This window comes from Bactrocera neohumeralis, chromosome 5, assembly GCF_024586455.1.
Source record: "Bactrocera neohumeralis isolate Rockhampton chromosome 5, APGP_CSIRO_Bneo_wtdbg2-racon-allhic-juicebox.fasta_v2, whole genome shotgun sequence".
In the NCBI taxonomy this organism is placed as follows: domain Eukaryota; kingdom Metazoa; phylum Arthropoda; class Insecta; order Diptera; family Tephritidae; genus Bactrocera; species Bactrocera neohumeralis.
In genome coordinates, this window is record NC_065922.1 from 41887456 (window position 1) to 41910093 (window position 22638).

The window sequence follows — 22638 nt, forward strand, 5'->3', positions numbered from 1 at the left end:
AACCAACAAGCACTTATGTACATATATCTATGTTCAGCCGAAATTTACGAGCAGGAATTTAACATTTTTACTTTCCTTAGCTTTGTATAATGAATAAGGAATAGATTTTCTTATGTTGCGTTAGACATCTTGAATGTTAAAAAAGATAATATGATAATATTGTAAAGAATTTTTATCTACACCATAATTTATATAGACATCATGAATTAAACCATTTGTTTAGAGTTTCTCACAATAATGAACTCTAATTTAATTTTTATAAAAGAAATTTGCAAATAGTTCGAAAGATTTCAATTCGTACAGATACAGATGACGGCTTTGTTGAGTTAAGGAAGTAGGTTAAGTATGAAAGTAAGTAGTATATGGATTATTGAATACTGGTTTATAGATTTTTCCAATGGCGACTGTGTTTAACTAAACTGAAGGACGTCAAAGTTTTACATAGTCAAATAGCGCCAAAGCAAAACAAAATGATACTTGTCGATTTTGTCTATATGATATTAATATCTCCATTCCATTAGTCCTTTAAAAATAATATATTTTATGAAGTATTTTAAGCCTTATACCCTGAACAGGCTAAATTAAGTTTGCTAAAAAAAACATACAAAAAGAAACGTCGGAGACCTATAAAATATACTTGTATATGAAGCTGAATTGATTTAGCCTTGTCTATATCTAAGTATGTACATATACATATAAAATTAATCTCTCAGGTTTTGAGATATCAATCTGAAATTTTGCGCACAGAAGCTGCTCATTTGTAAAAAAAGGTATCGGATACCTGTCATTCAAACTGAGCGATCAAAATTAAGTGAATATAGAAAATTTAAATAAAAATAAATTTGACAATATATTTTTGCGAAATTTGGCATGAATTATTGTTCAAGGCAACGCTATAATCTCCGATACAAACTGATCAAAATGAAGTTCTTCTAACTTGGAAGCTTTAATAATTTTGAAGGGTTATAGTTTCAGCTCAAACGAAGTTAACGCTTCTACTTGTTTAGGTTGAGAATATATGTACATATGTGTATGTAAGTGCACCAATATTATCGAAATACTGTACTTGTATATGCGCATTGTGGTCATGGCGCTGACCATAGAAGTCAAAACAATGTACAACTGACATTATCGCTTGTCAAATCGAAATTGACACTTAATTAGTGAGTGCGTCATGCAATAGAAACTCAGCTCTGTTTAGAAAGTGAATTATTATGGATACATTTACAATAAGTATATTACACCAAAGGGAGTACTGTAGGAACCCAAAGCATACAAATTGGTTGAAAGCAAATAAATCCAATCATTTTTAAGCTATAATATGAACGACACGCATACGTCTACATATAAACTGCATTCATGCCATATAGGCACGTGTGTATGTAAGCACATTTGTACATAGTTGATGTGTTTGAATTTCCTTTTATCGTTACAGTGAAATCTTTCTGAAAATTGCCGCTACTTTTAGCGTATGCGTATCACGTGCCTCATTAGTCTTTATGAAGATATGAGAAATAACTCGAATTAAAAATAAAAAATATTGCAACTGCGTATACAGTATATACTAGGTTAAAAATAATTAAAGAAAGCGATTAACAAAATGTTTGCGTTGATTAGTTGATTTGAGAAATTGAAAGCTTGGTTTTAGAAAGAGTGATCCATTTCGAGCTTTCCCAGCTTTTAAAGAAAAAACACAGAAACTACAAACCTAATGCAAAATGTTTACTATCATTCCAAAGAACATTCTTTGACATTTATTTTTTTTGGATTATCTCTTTCAAATGTTAGCCGCAGCTACGTCTCAGATGGTCCATCCGTTGAGTCCAATTATTGATGACGCGTGATGTTTTGTTCCAAGGCCTGAATTGAAGCGGGATTGTCCGCTTAGACTTTAGTCTTTATATATCCCCACAGGAAAGAGTCTAATGGTGGGATATAACACGATTTTGGTGGCCAATCGGCCGACCTAAAATGTGAAATTATTTGCTCACCGAAGTGTTCTTTCAATAAATCCATTGATTGAGGCGATGTGTGGGAAGTGGCGCCGTCTTATGGAAACCAAATGTCACCGCGATCACGAGCTTCAATTTTAGGTATCAACTATATCATGCCCTTCATCGAACTTATCAGGTAAGGAAACAAAAACTTCCGGGGCTGTAAGGTGGCTGTGGAAGCGTTGGGATGCCGGCCGTGGTTAGATGGCTGTTCCCCAAAAACGCGGTGTGAGCCGTGGCGTTGTCGTGGTGCAACTTCCAATCGGCTGCGATGTCTTGTCTGACCCGATTGACCCTTCGATTGAGTCTCTTGAGGATTTCCACGTAAAACTTGGCGTTGACGGTTTTTCCAGGAGGAATGAATTCATATTGGACGATGACTTTGATGTCAAGAGAAAAAAGTTTACGGCAGCGCAATGACTTCAGTTCTTCAGTGAGAACAATTTTATTCGGATGCAAGCCCAAATCCTTTTTCAAAATTCGCCAGGTTGTGGTTTGAGACAATCCCAATTCCCGAGAACGTCTTGGAATCGACAAATTGCAGTCTTCAGCAACACTTGCCTGAACGGCAGCTGTATTTTCATTACTTCGAGCGGTTCTTAATCTTATTGGCACTTGAATATTATGCAAAATGTACGTTCGCAATTTTTAAAAATTCGACGAACAGCGACACTTAGAAATTGTGTCATCCCTATACAGTACATAGGCAGTAGACATGTCTAAATCGACTCAACTAGTCATAATGATCGTTTATACATAAGTATACATACATATGTTTATTTGGAAAGGCCAATGACTATTCCATCTGGGTATTACAAATATGTCCGCGCTGTAAGCATTGCAAACTTTGTAACAGAACTTATGACAAGACTAGGTATATCAAAATAATATACATATAACCGTTTTACAAAGTTTTAAAACAAACCTTTTGAGTCACCCCATTTTTTTCTCTTTTACAATAAATTTTTCATATTTTTCATATTTTCATTTATGGCAACTGTACCTATTCCAAAAATAGTCAAAATCGATGCTCCTTCTAAATGTCATATACCAAATATGGAGATCTTCGACTACCGAATAATGAGATGAAGGAGTCAGTTGTTGTTTGATGCCAAAAATATATAAAATTGGTGTATACATATCTATAATATAAATCTTCAAACAAAAAACCAAAGGTGGCTCGCTGTTTCTTTTTTGTTTGATTAAGTTTTTGCTTTTTTCCGCCCTACAGGTGTGTTATCTCTTTCAGGTGTCTATCCTCCTTTTATATTGTTTTAAATATGTACTAATTTTTAAATTGAAAAAGACCGGACTAAGATCCAAAAAACTTTCAAAACAAGCGAATAAGTAAAGCGCAACATACTAAAGTGAAGGCGAAATTTGTTAGCATATGATTAGGTGGTATAAAACTCTGATATCAATAATACACATCGCCGTCGATAAGTGAAATAGATATGAAACGATGTGTTCCTGCTGTTGTTGTTTCACTTCGCAGGCTAAGTAGTCACACATTTTCGTAGGCTCATGCTAAAAACTAAAATCTTTGTTTAATATCTATCCTTCAACTATTTTTGTACGGAATATGGAAAATCTTCCATAAGGGCACAGGCTGAGTTTGCGCCTAATCTGAAACAATACTCTTTAGTTGCATACATTGTTTCCAAATTTGCTTAAATATCTAAAAAAAAATCGTGCTATTTTTACATCAAATTTATAATCTCACATATTCACTAATATTTGTTTACATACTATGTATAGTATGGCCGTACAAAATTGGACTACAGTATTTAAAACTCAGCGTGCAGACGGTCATTCTAAACGTAAACAAAAGTGTATACACTATGCAATATGTTGTCTGTATGTATGAATATAAATACTTTGTAAAAATTATGCTTCTTTTGTTTTTGGCATTCACCCATACTAAAATATTAAGTTTTCTCTGCAGGTGCTTAGAAGCTATTCGTAGCGCAAGTAGGCCGATATGTTTCAGGCAATATTTTTGCATACTGGCAGCATTGAATTTTTTAATTCATCTACGTAAGCATATTCCACGCTTAATTTATTTTATATGCCAAATCTTATGTATTATGTTCATTTTAGTTCTTAGAGTTGCAGATTATTTCAGTTAAGTAAACAAAAGCCTAGTATTATACTTTCCGATAGCATAAATTATGATATCCGTTTATAGCAATTTTCAAACAAATAAATTTTCCGACCGCTGCAAAGCATTAACGGCTTTTAGAATGTATCAGCGAAATTAATTTTAGGCTTATATGCCTACCATAAATATTTGTTTATTATTTGCAACTTGTTGAAACAGTGAGCATAAAGTATTTGTTAAACTAACGGTTATTTGCAATACTTTAAGCTAAGTTATAAATAATATTAATAATCAAGATGACGAGAGGAGCCCACCTTTACCCTATGCTTCTTCTTCTTTATTGGTGAATAAACCGCTTACCGTTTTCCTTTTTTTCTATTTGGCGGCAATCGGAGACACCATATGTGGCCAGATCCTTCTTCATCTGATCTTTCCAACGGAGTTTTCGAATACTCTCCGAACTGGAGCGTTTTCATCCATTCGGGCGACATGACCTAATCAACGTAGCCACTGTCTATCGATTCGCTAAATTATGTCAATGTCGTCGTATATCTCGTACAGTTCATCGTTCCATCGACTCCGGTTATTGCCGTTGCGAATGTGCAAAGGACCTAAATCTTCCGGAGAACATTTCTCTCGAAAACTCATAACGTCGACTCATCAGTTGTTGTCATCGTTCATGCCTCTGCACCATATAGCAGGACGAGAATAATGAGTGACTTATAGAGTTTGGTTTTTGTTCGTCTAGAGAGGACTTTACTTCTCAGTTGCTCAGTCCGAAGTAGCACCTGATGGCAAGAGTTATCCTGCGTTGGATTTCCAGGCTGACATTGTTGGTGGTGTTTATACTGGTTCCAAGATAAACGAAATTATCTTCGAATTCGAAGTTATGACTGTCAACAATGACGTGGGAGCCAAGTCGCGAGTGCGACGACTGTTTGTTCGATGACAGGAGATATTTCGTCTTGCCTTCGTTCACTACCAGACCCATTTGCTTCGCTTCCTTATCCATTCTGGAGAAAGCAGAACTAACGGCGCGGTTATGGAACCCGATGGTATCAATATCATCGGCGTACGCCAACAGTTGTACATTCTTATAAAAGATTGTATCTTCTCAATTCAGTTCTGCAGCTCGAATTACTTTTTCCAGCAGTAGATTGAATAAGGTGCACGATAGGGCGGCTTGTGTGAAACCTCATTTGATATCGAACGGCTCTGAAAGTTCTTTCCCGATCCTGATGAAGCTTTTGGTATTGCTCAACGTAAGTTTACACAGCCATATTAGTTTTGCGGGGTTACTAAATTCAGACATCACGACATAAAGGCAGCTACTTTTCGTGCTGTCGAAAGCAGCTTTGAAATCGACGAAGAAATGGTGTGTGTTGATCATCTTGCCAATGGTCTTTTCCAAGATTAGGTGCACGGTGAATATCTGGTCTGTTGTTGAATTTCCTAGCCTGAAGGACCAATCAGTTTGTTGACGGTGGGCTTTCCTCTTTCACACAATACGCTTCAAACAATCTTATATACGATGTTGATGAGGCTTAGTCCACGGTTGGCGGCGGTGATGTCAACCTTTACTCGTACTAGGAAATCGTAATCCTTAATATGGTTGCAGTGGTCGTCATCAAAAGGTGGGATCTTTCATTCGAGACTGATTTCTTCATTTCATTGGCGGTCCCGAACCCAGCACACAACCCTGGGGAGGGATGAGTCGCCTTCTAACTTTAGCTCGCCTTCAAACGGATGTTTTTTGGCTACCGAGGTGATACTTGGTCTATGACCGGAGGTCGTGAGCTGCTTGAGCCATATTTAAAATAATCGTTACTGGCAACTCACAAATGAATAGCGCACAGAGAACTTTCTTCACTTGCGTGAACTTCCTCACATGACTTCATTGTCCTTATGGTACAGTGCAAAATATACATAGTTTAAATGGGCCTACGCCTACGCCTATACGCCACGCCTACTTCACACACTACACTACACACCAATTTTAAATGCAATTTGATTCATTCAGTTTCCAGTATGTAATTCGAAAGAGAATGATAATATTAAAATAAAGTTTTGAACAATTAGTGCCTTTAAGATATCCATCTAACGTCCAAAAACTTGGACCATAACTTTTGAAGGCCACAGATATTGAATAGGTGGAACACAGTGGTTATGACTGACTTTTTACCGAAAATATGAGTTTATTTAAGTATCTATTATATACACATTAGGAGAGAATATTTTTATGAAAACAGCATGCATAAATCGGATCAGTACTTCCCGTAGACCTATAAAGATTTTCGAACTTCCGCTTGACTTTATGCAGCATACAAGGTCTGTCGCAAAAGCAACACGACTGTTAAAAAAAAACAAAAAATTAATATTTTTCAAAAGTTATAATTTTTTATTCAAAGTAGTTTCCTTGTGCTTCAATACAGCGTTTAGTCCAGTCAATTAGCATTTCAAATGAGTGTTTAAGGTCATTTTTCGGAATGCTCTTGAGAATATCGGTCGTCGCCTTTTGGATAGCTGAAATGTCCTGAAACCAGTATCCTTTCATCGGCAAATGAAGTTTTCCAAATAGGTAAAAATCACAGGCTGCCAAATCAGGTGAGTAGGGTGAGTGATTAATTCTTAATATGGAGTTTTTTGTCAAAAAATCAGTGACAAGCGTCGACCGATGACACGGCGCATTATCGTGCAACAGGCGCCAGGACCCTGCCTCACGGTATTGTGGTCGAGCACGACGAATGCGTGACAAAAGACTCTTCATAACACCAAGGTAAAACACAGCATTAATCGTTTGGCCAGGTGGGACGAACTCTCGGTGTACAATACCCTCGGAATCGTAAAAACCAATCAGCATTGTCTTTATTTTTGACTTCTGAAGACGACCGACTTCTGATCGTCACAGAGGTCCTCACGACCTTCTTGGAATCGCTTAAACCACTCATGCACATTACTACGGGATAGGCACTGATCACCACAAACTTTTTTCATCATTTGAAATGTTTCAGTAAACGTTTTCCCAAGTTTAAAACAAAATTTAATATTTGCTCTTTGTTCAAAATGCATTTTACGACCGATGACCAAAAGCTGCTGTCACTTTTTGATCGATAACATCGATTGTAGTTATCCAATTGTCTTAAAATTTTTACGAAATGTCAACAAGAGATCAAACTTTTTATTTTATATACCCACCAATAGGTGGCGCCACCAGAAACAGTTATATTTAAAAAGTTCTGTTTCTTTTGCCGCAGACCTTGTATATTGCTCAATATTTAAAATATCTAATGATATTCAGAGCACCTATTTCTATGTTAATGAAATGTTGTAATGGCAAAAATGGATAACATCGGACCAATACTATCGATAGTCTCACTTATCTAATATAAGAGTGTCAAAGCTCCACTTGGCTCTATACCGAATATATCTGTCAATATGCAAGATATCTTCGCAAACTTATGCAAGGGCGTATATTGGATATACTAAAGTTTAACGCCGAAAAGTTTTGGAATCGTTCCATGAATGGGTTTCTCTAATCTAGTAGACATTCCGCCGAATATGTCGTTCAGCGGGCGCGTTGTCTTCATAAAATTGCGTGGAAATATGCTTTCTTCTTCTTTATCTGATGTTCTCTAGTGTACTAAAAATACGAACATCAATTAAAGAACTCAAACAGAGCACTTGTCACAACAATTCAAATGTCTTTCTGAACTCACTTTGTATATGTACACACATATGTACATAAGTATGCTAATATAAATATTATATGCGTACTAGTATGTGGAGACTGAACTAAAGCATGTTATAAAGCAGTCAGTGGCTAGTTGGTTGCGCGGGGGCAATTTGAGACGACATTAAAGTGACCACTTGTCACATTGAGATGTACACATACATACGTATTACAATATATATATGTATGTGTGTAAATATGTATGGATGAATGTTTAACTATGTATTCGGCAATTTGGATCGCTTTAGATTAAGTAGTCGCACATGAAACCCCGCTCGCCCAGCTGCGCCGGCTTGTCAATTGAAGCGCATAGGCCACAATTCAATAGACAGCACTTCATATGAAGAATAAAAATTAAAGCAAACACCAAATATGAACCAGCCGGAGCGCCAAGACGTTTGAAATTTATAACACAGATTGTGGCAGGAAAAGTGCGTGGAGCGTTTAGAAACAAGTGTGGCTGGCGGAAGAGTGAGGAAGTAACGCCATATGGAAAATCTCACATGACGCCATGCCACAAGTGAACTTATTGAAAATTTACCATAAAAAAGAAAAATTGAACGCAAAAATGTTTGTATGTAGATATGTATGTATGTATGTACACAACAGAAAGGCAAGAAGAGCAAAGCAATAAAGAGAGCACGCCCAAAAATAAGCAAACGTAAATAAATACAAATTTAGGCTTTCGAAAACTGTAATTAACAGCTAGTCAAGGATAATCGTAAAATATATACAGATTTTTGTTGGATATATTCGAAAATTATATTTCAATTGATCATAAATAAGTGTGAGCAAATTTTAGCTGCTTATTGAAAGTTACTTGTAATATGTGTATCTTTATACCCTGAACAGGGTATATTAAGTTTGTCACGAAGTTTGTAACATCCAGAAGGAATCGTCGGAGACCCTATAAAGTATATATATAAATGATCAGTATGTCGAGCTGAGTCGATTTAGCCATGTCCGTCTGTCTGTCCGTCCGTCTGTCTGTCTGTATATATATACGAACTAGTCCCTCAGTTTTTAAGATATCGTTTTGAAATTTTGAAAACGTCATTTTCTCTTCAAGAATCTGCTCATTTGTCGGAACGGCCGATATCGGACCACTATAACATATAGCTGCCATACAAACTGAACGATCGGAATCAAATGCTTGTATGGAAAACTTTCACATTTGACAAGATATATTTACGAAATGTGGTTTATATTATTTCCTAAAGCAACAATGTAATCTCCGAAGAAATTGATCAGATCGGTTGACTATAGCATATAGCTTCCATACAAACTGAACACATAGTTAATAACAGAAATGCACCTGTGAAGGGTATTTAGCTTCGGTGCAACCGAAGTTAACGTTTTTTTTTTTGTTTTTGTACAATTTACTAATATACCATTCACATTTATACAGCTATTTCGCAAGATTGAAAAAAAAAAAGAGTTATCGGATCTTGTTTTCGTTCGGAAAATGCTCTTAAATTACTAAACCAATTTTTTGCGAGCTAAGCTAACTGGTTTTATTAATATTGATATAAGAAAACCCTAACTGTAAACGCGAATTTTGAAACTGAAGTTTCTGTACACTTGTCAACAACTGAAATGTCCAGAAAAATCGGTGGATGTAGAAATCAAGGAAAGTTTACAAGTGTGGGGCATAATACTTGATTCTCTGCTTCCCTGAGGATAAAAAAGATCAACTGCTGCACTATTTTATTAAGGTACATAATCAATTCCAATTTACTTTGGATGTGGTATGTGAACGTCGAATTGGGTTTCTCGACACGGTGGTGATAATGATGGAGGATGGCAGTTTGAGGACAAACTGGTATTGTAAACCAACAAGTGCTTGACGATTATATCTCCAGTCACACGACAGTAAGAAAAGGGAAAATAGTTAGAGGCATCTTAAAAAGAAGCAATTGTCCAATTAAATTCATCGACATGTGTATTGAAAGATTTAAAACAAGACAATGCATCGAGAGGAATAAGAATGAGAAAACAAAATTTTACTACATCAAATTTCGTTATATAAAATCTTTAGCCATAAAAATGTCAAAATGTTTTGAAGAAACTGAGTGGAGACCTAATCACAAGACTCTAACTTTAAGTTAAAAAATGGATGTAGTTGGAACTAGCGTATAAATGATTCATATATATCTATAAACACAATAAATCTCAAAACGGACAAGAATAATTTAAGCAATCTATGGATTACTCAATAAGTGTAGATATGTATATAAACAAATAACGTCAGTCTTGATTCAAAATAACTCTAATTTCTATTTTTTTTTTTTAATTTCTCGTATATTGAACTTCACATATTTTTAACGCACACAATTGCCGTTATATGCGGTATAAAGTTAACTGGCAGTTCGAAGATCTTTCTATTAGGTATAAGGGAACTAGCAAGTTTACAAAAACGTGGTTTAGCGCTGAATTAAAATGGAAGTGGGCTGAACCTCATATCCCAAATATAATTAGTTTCGATCCTCTGGTTGAAGTTTTCCACATTAAGTCATGTATGAGGAGATTTGAAACCCAGGTGACTGTCTGTCTGCCCGTCCGTCCGTGCAAGCTTTAACTTGAGTAAGATCTTGATCTTGAAAAAAATTTGTATGTATGTTCCATATTAAACAAAAAAGTACCAGTACGTAGATGGGCGTAATCAGGCCACTGCCTCACGCACTACACGGCATTAGTCAGAAAGTTATAAAATGCTATAACTTAGCACTCAATTAAGATATAGAACTGTAACTTGTCACAGGGGATCGCAGCATCAAGTGACAGCAGTGGGCTTTTTTAAAAAAGTGGGCGTGGCCCGCCATCTATTGGGTTTAATATAGATATCTCAGAAAGAATCTTATCCTGACAATAGTGTTTCCGTGTGTGAAAAATGGGTTAAATCGGGTAAATACTTCCCTGTGCCACCACATATCTAGTATAAAGATTTCGAAGTTCCAGGTGATTTTATGCCGCATATATCGGCCAATAAATGAGTTATCCCAATGAAAATGAGGAAGCGCGTTTTACTCATAACAGTGTAGCTTTATGCCTCAAAAAGATAAAATTGGGCGAAAACTTGATTGAACTAATATCAGGATTTTCGAAGATCTGGCTGCGTTTACTATCATTGGTAATTGTATGACAAGTACCTTAATGAAACCTAGGGAGCATTTTTTAGTGTGTGTTAATAGTATGTTGTACTAGCAAATATAGGCAAAATCGGGTCAATACTAAAGTCGATACTTATTATAAAGTTTTGCCAGCAACTGAATTGATTTCCGGGTCTTTGATCTTTGCAAGATGTAAGGGTATAAAATGTTCGGTTGCACCCAGAACTTTGCCCTTCCTTACTTCTTGTTGTTATTTTTATTCTTTAATGTTTTATGGAAATTTTGTTGAAAAGCAGTTGAGCGCCACTGCGTATGTGTAATATTTGGTAATATCAAATATTCCGAATGTATGTGCATATGTATGTATATATAAGTATACAAATACCAGTATCAAAAGCAATCGTATGAGCAACAATAATACACACAAACCACGAAAAAGTACACAAACAGACATACATATGTACGTAAACAAACGCTGCCGCCGACAACTTGGAGGTGCGATGAGCAATGCCAGCACGACATGAATGGTATTTAAGAATATATATTAGCGAAAAATAGCGACCTGAACACACACGCTCTCACTGAGCAAACAATTGGCAATGGTGAGCAGGCAACAGGCAACGCGCGGCAGTCGCCGCCAAAAAAGCTGGCCAATGTACAAATAAACAAAACCCACATAAGCGAGCGCCCATGTACATCTGTATATACCTGCCTACACACATTCTCAAATAGGCAGTCGCTTACTGTTCACCACTAGATTGATCTGCTACAGCCACACATCCCAACCTGGATGCTGGAGCTGTTTGTTTACTGTCTGCTGCCTGTTCAAGTTGTTGCTACATTTTTGGGGCTTTGCCGTAGAAACTCACCGTCATAGCGGCTCACTTTCAGTTTCGTCGCGTACGCGTGCGGTATTGAGCGGTTTCAGTTTGCAAAGCACTTGTGTACCGGATGCAGAGGAAACACAAACCGAAAGATTTTCTAAGAAAGTGCAAAATACCAAGAAATATTCAAATATTCTAAAGTAAAAAGTGAACAAAAAATCGCCAAAATTTTAATATTATCCGCGCAACGTCGCATTTACAATAACAACTGTGTGTTCATGTGTTTTAAAAATAGATATTAAATATTAATTAATTCATAAGCACAAACGACGCGTGTCATCAGCAATCAGTGCTCGCAAAAAACACAAAGCCATACATATGTCTGGCAATTCATTTCGTATACTTAGTGAAAATAGCAAACTTGTCGTATTCTAGCGCTTGTGCGTGGCATTCTGTGCAACCTCGCATAACGCTGTGTGGAAGTGTGTGTGAAAAACTATAGCAGTGCATTCCGTTAAAGTGTGCAAATCAGAGTTTTTCCTGCAAAGCGGAAATTCTTAATTCCTGCAGTTAAACACAAAGCGAACAGCAAAGCTTTGAGATGCATTCCACGGCATGCAGTGCGTCGGCTTTAAACTCGACGAACTCTACGAGCACATCATCGCCAAATACGTAAGCTTGCATTGTTCAAATCTTAACTACTTAGTTAGTGTTCGTTTTGCATTTTCGTGTGGAATAAAGTGTGAGAAAGCATAAATGCCAACGGATAAAAATTTAATGGAATGCATGTGGAAAAATCTCAGAAATATATAACGTAGAAAGAGTTAGTTCACCTATGTACCGCACTGAACTCAACACTGTGGATTAGATTTCAACAATAAGTCAACAAAATGTGTCTCATATTACATCTTACAAAGACAGTATAATAGTTTTGCTCATATAACGGTTGTTGGTTACACCACAAAATATTTGAAATAAAGAATGGAGTAAAAATTTATAAAATTGGGATGAATAGACAAATTAATTTCCACCTGTCCATCCTCTCAAGGTCTCAAAGTACCTCTCATAGCATTTGAAGTCCTGTGGCGGTATTGTGTGCCTATATGGAATCAGAGCATTAATTAATGCAACTTTTCCGAAACCAGGAAATACTATAACTCAGCCACTCTATAAGCTACCAAACCAGAGTAACAAGGGTGTGACTTTGTAGCTTTGATTGAGATGTCATATATTATAGGCTATTGTTGGCGAAGTTTAGCTCAATACATACCATATTCTCAAAAAAGACGAGATCGAATTACAAACACGTCTGTCTCTCACTTCAGTCATTTTGAAATCCTATCAAATTATTTACAATAAAAATAGTATCACTAGCGGGTAACATTTCATGGACTTCATGTTAATAGTCGACATCTGTTCATAGTTGTGATATGTAGCCCCCATTTTTATGAACACATCCATCAATATTTAAGGGGGTATTCTGGTCTAGAAGCATAAATTTCAGGTAATTTTTAAAGTGTCGTAAAAAAAAGCAATTAATATTTTTACTATCCATTTTTTTATTAGTTATTTGTTAATTTTAGAAGAGTACAGAAAAAAATTAAAAACTGAAAAAAGTAAAAAATTTCAAAAGTTATGAGCTGACGAAATGGGGGGTCTCTAAAAATTTCCACGTGACCATACCCATGACTTCAACCCTCCTAGTTATCTGAAACAAAAACAAAAAAGATTATTATTCTAGAATAATGTCGCAATGGCCGGAACTACGGAAAAGTGGGAAACAATTTTTTTCAGAAAATGGCGACTGCCTGAAAAAAAAGGTTTTTTGGATCACTTTTTCTGACTATTTCGAATTTTTTAAAAATAATAAAAATAAAAATTTGGCTAGTTCCCATAAAGAAGACTCTATAAAAATTTCAAGTAAATCGGTCCAGTAGAACCTGAGAAATCGTGGATATCGTTCCGAAAAAGTCAGTTTTGAGAAAAACGCCTTTAAAGTTTCGCGTAAAGTCTTTTGTTCGATTAGTTCTGGCCGAACCAGTTTGGATGCCGGGTCAGAAAAATGCCTATATCTCCGAAAATAGTTTGAATTTTGAAAAATTCTCTTGTACACATATTCTTGAATAGTTAAACTTTGAAAATATAAAAAAAAAAATTTCGATTTTTTTAAATTTCTAGACCAGAATACCCCCTTAAAATATCTTAACGAGACTGAGTGGGAGACATTTCTCACAGTTGTCAGATTTGCTTCCAATCGCCTATTTAAAGTACAAAGATTTTCGGTTGATTTTGTGCCTTGTACCTTGGTACTAAGTGAGGAAAATATATAGCATTATGAGGTGATTAACTTAAATTATCAATACTTGTGCAAAAAGTGTTTAATTTTAATCAGATTGATTTCAAAATAAATACTTTTAATATGGGAGTGGAGATACTTACATAAATAAAGTTAAGTTGGCACATTTCCTACATATGTATGTATAGTATAAATGAATATGACACTAATAGGTTTACGATTATGGTATTTTAATGTATTTTCTTTTTCACGACCTTGAAATATTTCACATATCTTTCATTCTTGAGAGTTTCGTGAGTATCTAATTACAACAGCACTCGAACTTAGGCCTTTTTCACTTATTTTATGTAATTAGCAAAAAGAGAAAACTTTTGTGAGAAAGCTGACTTTTTAATCGAATGAAATGTTGCTAGTTTCACCTGAAAAAAATTGGCAACAATAGTTCGGAAAAAAATAAATCATTTGTAATATATAAAATCATTTGCAGAATCTTAAAAGAAGAACTTTGGTGCTAGTGTCACACGAGCAGTGAGTTGATTTAGCCATATCCATTTGTCTTTCCATCCGGATTATTGTCTATGGCAATGTTTGCAATCTCCAATGAAATTGTTCAGATCGGATTGCTATTGCAAATGGCTGATATACAAACTGACTGTTAAAAACTAAGTTCTTCTAAGGAATATTTTTAAATCGTAAAGGTTATTATGGCTTAGGTCTTGTTTAGAAATGAAATATAATTGCAATTTTTCACAACTTTCGACGTGGTTTATCTCAGTAACAGTTCATTGATGAACTTAACTCAATTTTTGACGAAGAAGCTGCATTAAGATGTCGATCGGTAAAAAAAGCTCGTGCGGATTGGAGAAGTGTTAAAAAATACGATAGCGATACTTCGAAACACATCTATGAAATCGTGACAAGATGAAACGTGGATTTACGCGTATGCGCGCGAAAGTAAGTAGCAGACGACAAAATGGGTGTTACAAGATGAGCCGATTCCAATAGAATTTCTTCGCGAAGCACTCCCAAGAAAATGGTTACCTGCTTTTTTTTGGAACAACGGGACATATCTCAACCATATCACTAGAGCAATGAGGAACAGTTAATTTTGAGTGGTACATATCCTTATGTCTGTCAGTTGTCTTTCAAGAAAATGGGAAAATCACCGCCGAAGACGATTACTATTCTGCACTACAATGCTAGCTTTCACACAACGGCATTTTTGAGCACTCAACACTTCGATTTGATGGACATCCTCCGTGAATAGTCTAACTTTTTACCGAATGACTTCTTTTTATTTCCGCTCGTTAAAAATAAACTTTTTTCGACAGCTGAAGAAGCAGCTGATGAGTTCAGAACGCATACCTCATTCAGAATGGCAAAAGTGCTTCGAAAATTGATTCAAACTCATGCTAAAGTATATATCGTCACCTGAAATGCAAAATAACGTAACAACATTTTCGGAAATTTACAGTGACATGAATGAAACACGAAATAAAATGGAACCTGAGTGAAAAGAAAATTTAGAATTTGTTAAAACTGGTTTACATCTGAGCGCAGAACCTGAAAATGTTGGACATACATACATATGTAATATTATGTATATAATTTGAAGTAGTAAATCGTAATCAATAAGACACTCAATTTCGATTTTTTTGATGATACGTTATTTTACATTTCAGGTGACGATATGTACATAGATCATAAAGTAGAATATTTTGAAAAACAATTAAGCGATTTTCGATTCAAATTTGCTTTTGTTCTTGGATCCCGAAATATAAAAGGCAATTTCCGTAAAAGCTAGATACGCCTTCCTCACTGACTACGTTAGCCATCTTGTGTTGTCGCTCTACTTCTGTTTCGTATTTGCACGCAGAAGTGCGACTACGCCGAAGCAAAAAATATCAGCAATATTGTGTATAAAATATATAAAAATATATTTTTAATTGTACTAAAATACATTAAAAACATGGTATACTAGTTTTATCAAGATATTTTGCTATGTTACAATTGTAATATCTGCTTCATAGCTCTCTTTCAAGAGTTTACTGTGAGAGACCACTCTTCAAGTGCAAATAGAGTGAAAAGTACATGCAACAATTTAATCGACAATGAGTAATCTCAAATTCTGTAGACACTTATCCAGCAGTAGATATCCGCTTGCTTATTTGTTTATACGCTTGTGGTTCCGTGTTAAGTGTGTAAAGCATGTGGGAATTGACTTCATCAGATCTGATCTGAATGGTTCTCTGCAGTCAAGTGGCGGTGACGTGATGCTTAGTAACTCAAATGTAAACAAAATGTGAAGCTAGTATAAATTTACAAACACCCACATAAGCATGTATCTAAGGATAGAAGTATACCCAGCAAGAGTTTTGTGAAGAAGTTGATATGCAAGACACCTTTTGGGAGTTCAAAATTCAATTGGAGATTTGCATATACTTATAAACTAAAATGTTATACATATTTGGATGGGATGCAAGACACCTTTTGGGAGTTCAAAATTCAATTGGAGATTTGCATATACTTATAAACTAAAATGTTATACATATTTGGATGGGATCAAGCTACATTGAGATTAGTCAACAAATTGTTGAGAAAGAAAAACATTAAAATCTATAATTTGTTTTTGTACCGAGAGATAAAGTTTTGTATGCAGTTTCACTTTATTAACTTGGTTATTTTAACATCAACTTTGATCTCGATGTAAAATCGATCTAATGACGCACATTAATGCTGTTCATTATTTTTTTACTGTGGTCGAGGTAATCGTCGAATTATGTGCATCTGATTCCCAAATACTGAAAAAAACTCGACGATCAGCTACTGCATTTTCGGGCGCTTTGAACTACTTTCACCGGGCCACAACATAACAAACCTGTACTCTGCCTTTAGGTTAGGTTAGGTTATACTGTCACGCTATTCATAGACGAACTAGTCCTTAGTAATGCCAGATAAAGGTTCCATTTAATTTGAGCTGAAGTATTCGTCATACAGGAGCTCCATGCTTTTTGCGAACTTTGAGCGCGATTTATTACCTAATTTTAATAATCAAGGTACTAGAACTGTGTAGTTCATAGATACATATCTAAGGCGAGTTCTAGATAAGACTGGACAGAAGAATAGGAGGTGCTTCAGCCTCTCCCTCATGCTTACTGTTCGCATGTGATGAAAGAGAATTGTGATCTGTCATTAGGCCAATAACCGTGTTGCAGTCCTTTCGAACCTTCGTGTTTTTCTTTGCCGTGCTTGCCAACGATGTTGATGATCCTACATATAGTTGCATAAGACCCATCTTACCTCGTTGCGTCTATCAGCCCTTTCGGAAATTTCATTGTGCACCGTTTTTTACTGATTTATGTATTTCCTGTACTAGTTTGGTAACACTTTTCGCAATCTCACTAGCTATTTGGTTCCCGGAATTCCTTTGTGATCTGGAACCTTGTATATGGTATATTTATGTATATATTATCCGGCAGCACTACATCGTACTCGGTCATTAAAACAGATTCAGATTCTCTGTGAAATGTACCATCCATTGTTTGCATCAACAGTGTTTTTTCCCATCAGAAAACAATATTTTACCAAGTTTTGATATTTACTTTTTTTATATTCAACAAAACTAGCAGAGGTAACTTTAAATTTCATAAGTCTTTAATAGCATTCCAGTAACGGCGCGATTTCTTCGCCAGGCCAAAATCTTTCCAGTCCATTTATAGCTATGATATTAGGAAGAAATCCCGAAAAAGAAGAAATCGAAGAATCGAAAAAAGCGGTTCTCATTTTCGTATCTCGCCATTAACTCATCTCCATCCACCTTATCTTGTTATTAATATATTGTAACAAAACAAGCTGCGCATATAACATTTAATACTACAAAACTTAGTACCGATTAATGTTCACAACTTCAGTAACCTCCAATTGATCAAATCACCCGTTCGTCACTCAACTTAAGACTTACTGTAGCCATCTTCATTTCTCCACTGAGTTGGACTGCATATCCGCTGGATGCACCTTCAATAACACGCCTACATATAGCAAACAATTCTTAAAGAGGAGGAATAGAATGGCTTATGTACATACGAGTATACATATATATAGATTCTATTCTATACGCGCCTATTTTCGTAAGTGGATCTGCACTTGTTGTCTTGTTTAGTTAAGGAAATTTATTGAAATACATACATACATACCGACAGTTTTGTATAGAAATGTGCTTTGAAAATATTTATTACTGTGAGTACTTGCTATGTTTTGGTTATGCCTTAGTGAATTTTCCAAATGTTCTTTTTGTGCATAAGAGATATGTGCGTACATGTGTATATATCTCTTGTTTCGAAATAAAATGTATAGACGGGTGTATCAGTGTAAAAATGTGGAACAAAGTTCCGAAAATAGGCACATAAATTATGGTCTAATGAGTTTGGAATTTATGTGTTTAACTGGATGCCTGAGGCATACTAGCATATACATAGTTCTTACGCACTTGCACATGGAGTGTAACATGTGTCTTCAGCCATCTGCTTAACCTTCACTGATCGCGCCGATCGAAAATCGACTCGCCAAAAACCATAACGTGCTTTAATTGCTGTCTAAATTATGTTAGTGCTTTTTTGGCAGAGACCCTGACGCTACTCTTACATAATTTATTTGTTTGGCTGCGTCTGCTGTCGTTTCTAATGGGCCGTAAGCTTTGGCAGTTCATAAGTTAATCATAATGAAGTCGTACATCCTCGTGTTGGCGAGGGAACCCATCAAATAAATTAGCTCAATGACAAGTTCAATTATTTCGCTTGTGACCTTATTAAACTGTTGATGCTGTCTAAGTTTAAAAGCTTTTCTTGTTGTTTTTATTCTTAATTCTTTTTGTTTTTTTTTTTTTGTTTAAGAGATCAAGTTATGCAATAATAACAGCATTCCCCCATATGGCACACAACTTCGCAGACGGTATACTTCCACACCCTGTTCTCGCTAAGCCACTTAATATTAAGTATAAATAATCTCTTTCTTGCCCTTGAAAAGTTGTTGCGTGCCGTCTATAAGATGTATTGTCATGCTTACGTATTGCATATGTCAATTATAGATGCATACATATTCACCTATCTCTATGTATGGCTTGTATTTCAATATTTTAATGATCGTTTCGCCGCCCACTACTCCCTCATTGTCAAACCTCAAGCGTGTATAATACATAAACATATGTAGGAATATATGTAAATGTATGTGTACCATGTTTATGACAAATGCGAAATATTAGCGATTAAATTCTCATTTGGTAATTTGAATACTGAACTTCGTACATAAGATACGAGCGAGCACTTAAAAGAGTATTCAAATTTGAAATTGTTTAAGAGGTCTGCTCGTTAAGTGGTGAGACTGCATCATTCAGCGTAGACTGAAAAGAATTAGCTCATTGAAATGAAATATTAGCTGTCTTCGATTCGCCATTTCTCTGTTCGCTTATGCTCTCTTGTCAAAAAAATCGCATGAAGAAGCAGCAATAAAATTTTCGGGTTGGCTCGTGGAGAAGACTATACGGATACCTTACTAAAGGGGGGAGCCTGCTTTAGAGGCTTCAAAAAATCTATATTTTCAAGGTTTTTTTTTGGAAAGGAAAGAAATGTCTGATTGAAATGAAACATTTAGGATATGTTTTTATATATTTGAGGAGTTTTCTCAAATTTTTTTATTATTATACATTAGATATTCTTCATGTTTGAAAAAATTTACGGAGGCGCCTCGAGTGTGCAATTTCTGTGTGGCGGGCAAGATGCAGGTCGCAATTTTCATCTGAAACAAAAAAAAAAAGAAATTTTTAATTTTCAATAGTGTAATTCCTAGGTGAACCAAGAAAATTCAACAAAAAGTGAAAAATTCAACAATTTTTCGCAGATTAAAAAAAAAATGCATTTAAAAAAAAATTACTTTAAATCGTTAAAAAACCGGATTAGTGTTAACTTTCTTAAGGTATTTTAGGTTCACCTAGAAGAGAATTTAATTCCAAATCCAACGCATTTTGATTCGTTTCGATAGGACGTTTACTTTTTTTTCTATCCCGCCTGCCAATTAGAAAAATCGTAAAAATGAAAAACCGAGAAATCGCGTGTCAAAGTTTTCGCTTTCTGCCCAATCGCTCATATACATATGTATCTGCTAGACGCTCGGTCACTATTTCCCTTCTAGCTCCGAAAATATTTCGAATTCCCATCTAAAACTTTGGGGACATATTCTTATATTATTTTTAAAAAGATTTAAGCAAAATAATCGATTTTTTGAAGCTTCTAAAGCAGGCTCCCCCTAAAGTGGCGTAGTCGCTATGTTCAGTGCCACCAAATTGGTTTTGCATATTTTAGAACAGTTTTACTATTATAAATGGTTCAAATGACAAATGGAAATACAAATTTCCTTCTATACACTCGCAACATGTTGCTACAGAGTATAATCGTTTGTTACTACATATTGCAAGAGCTTAAAAATACTGTTTAATACCCACCAACTTGAAACCAGCGTATTGAAATAATTATTTTCGAAAGAAGCTTAATTAGATTATCGTTTTATTATTACATTTAATCGTTTATGTATTCATATTAACCCAATTATGTGTGTAATTTGTTAGCAAAAGGTGATGTCACTGCCAACCATAAATCAATTGTGTGTCCGTTGTGCTTATTGTTCAATTTGAAAAACTAAATGCTCGATATTCACACAGCCAATCGTTGCAGATCAGCACGATCAGCACAATTGTTCTTTCGATCGTAACGAAACCATAAAACAGCAATTAATAAAATATGCATTCAAGCAAACATAGCAAAAATAACACGTAGGCATCAATGAGCGGAAATTCACACACCATTTAGATTAGGCAAATTAAAATTTAGCAAAATAAGCAATAATTAAATGCATCAAGAATATCAATACAACATAGAAATTTATTATATACTTACATATGTATACGAGTATATATAGTACATAAGCATCGAAGTTGATAGCGGTTTTGAAAACCCAACGTGTCATAAGTTTTCAAGTTTTAAGTTATGTCAGCGTATTTCTTTACTTCATAACGAACCATAATTATTTATATTTAAACAATTGTCCAAGAGAAAAATAAACAAACAAATAAAAAAAATTTAAAAAAGTTGAAAACTGCACGCTATTAATTAAAAATTACTATGGACGCTTTTAAACTTCTTATGCAAAACATTCTTTTGAAACCCTTATCGGGAAAGAGGAAAAAAAAGTGACTGATGGTAGAGTTCATTCTGAAAACTAAAAACCTATATGCTATGTTTATGCAAAACTGCCCTCATTGTTGTGAAGGCTATGATTCCCCAGTAGAGTTACTACTGAAAAACAATGTTGGACATTTAAGATATACGAAAATTCCCATCGTAAGATCTAATACCGCTCAAACTTTATTAAGTTCATACTGGTATAATTGGAGCCATTGGTATGTACTGGAATTTATGAGTGACTGCAAGTGAATGACTTTACTGCCTAACCGCCCATGCAAACATGTTTATACAGATTTATATTTCTTTTAAATATTCGCTTTTGAAAATATACAAACATACATATGTATAGTATATAAATAAATGGCAAAACTTTTGGCCATTATGTGGATTATTGTATACAGTGTTCCATATTTGATTATAGAGCAGGACTTGCAAAGCTCCCAAGAGTTTCAATGGTCCAACGACAAAACGCAAGCAAAACCCCGGAAAACCAACTCGACTCCAATCGGATGAAATTCAGGAAATACGCTACAGTGATCTGATACAATGAAACTAGAGCTGATGGAGTGCTTCAGATAGAAGGGTCAACCATCTATTCTCCCCATTAATTGCGACCAGTCCGCGTAGAAACTCACTGCACACCTACTCCAACGGCTTCACCCCGTCGATAAATCCCTCGCAGGTGTGTGAGAAGGAACTGTCAGGGGAAGTTTCTGCGGTGCAGTGATCTAAATTGGAAAGAATTATGGTTTCATAGAGCCAAAGACCCACTTTTGGTGAGAGACCCCACCTCTGTCCAAATGCTCCTGTACTACAGTATACGGCGACAGAAGCCTTTCTCTCTCTCTCCTCGATGTTTTGCTTTCATAAGAGCTTCCTATCAAGGATAAGCTCCAAGTACTTCACCTGATCCACTGATTGGATGATTGAAGAGTAACGTCACCGATTTTTTGTCTCCTAGTAAATAAAACACAAGCTCAGTTTTATTGGGATTTTTGGCTAATCCATTTTTCTCTGCCCACTTGATAAACACATTTAGATACGCTTGGGTAAGATCGAAAGTGTTCACGAAATTTCGTTTTACCAAAAGAGCTACATCCTACTACTAGTATCCAAAGCGGAGTTCCTCTACTTACTTTCCGATGCTCCCGTTCTCATCTCCATTCCACCAGAACCGTTCTGTCGCCAAGGAGACTATATATAATATGCTTGAGATTAGCTTCGATCCCAAACATTTTAAGATCTCCCATTAACTCCTCCGGCCTTACGTAGTTGAAGACCGCTGCGATATAAGGAAATGTACTACAGCAAGCTTTAAGGTATAAGGGCTGCCTCTAGCCATGACACTACT

At 35.6% G+C, this 22638-nt stretch overlaps 2 protein-coding genes across 2 annotated transcripts in view; both read left to right on the forward strand.

The window, feature by feature from the left end:
* The window catches only part of LOC126759960 (uncharacterized), a 410786-nt gene that overhangs the window by 301654 nt on the left and 86494 nt on the right, over positions 1 to 22638 (forward strand). The gene's annotated exons all lie outside the window — the stretch shown is intronic.
* The window catches only part of LOC126759997 (scoloptoxin SSD14), a 45580-nt gene continuing 35033 nt past the window's right edge, over positions 12092 to 22638 (forward strand). Inside the window, exon 1 of the mRNA XM_050475313.1 lies at positions 12092 to 12431. Within this exon, the coding sequence (XP_050331270.1) occupies positions 12361 to 12431 (71 nt within the window). The 5' untranslated portion in view covers positions 12092 to 12360. The remainder of the gene's footprint in view (positions 12432 to 22638) is intronic.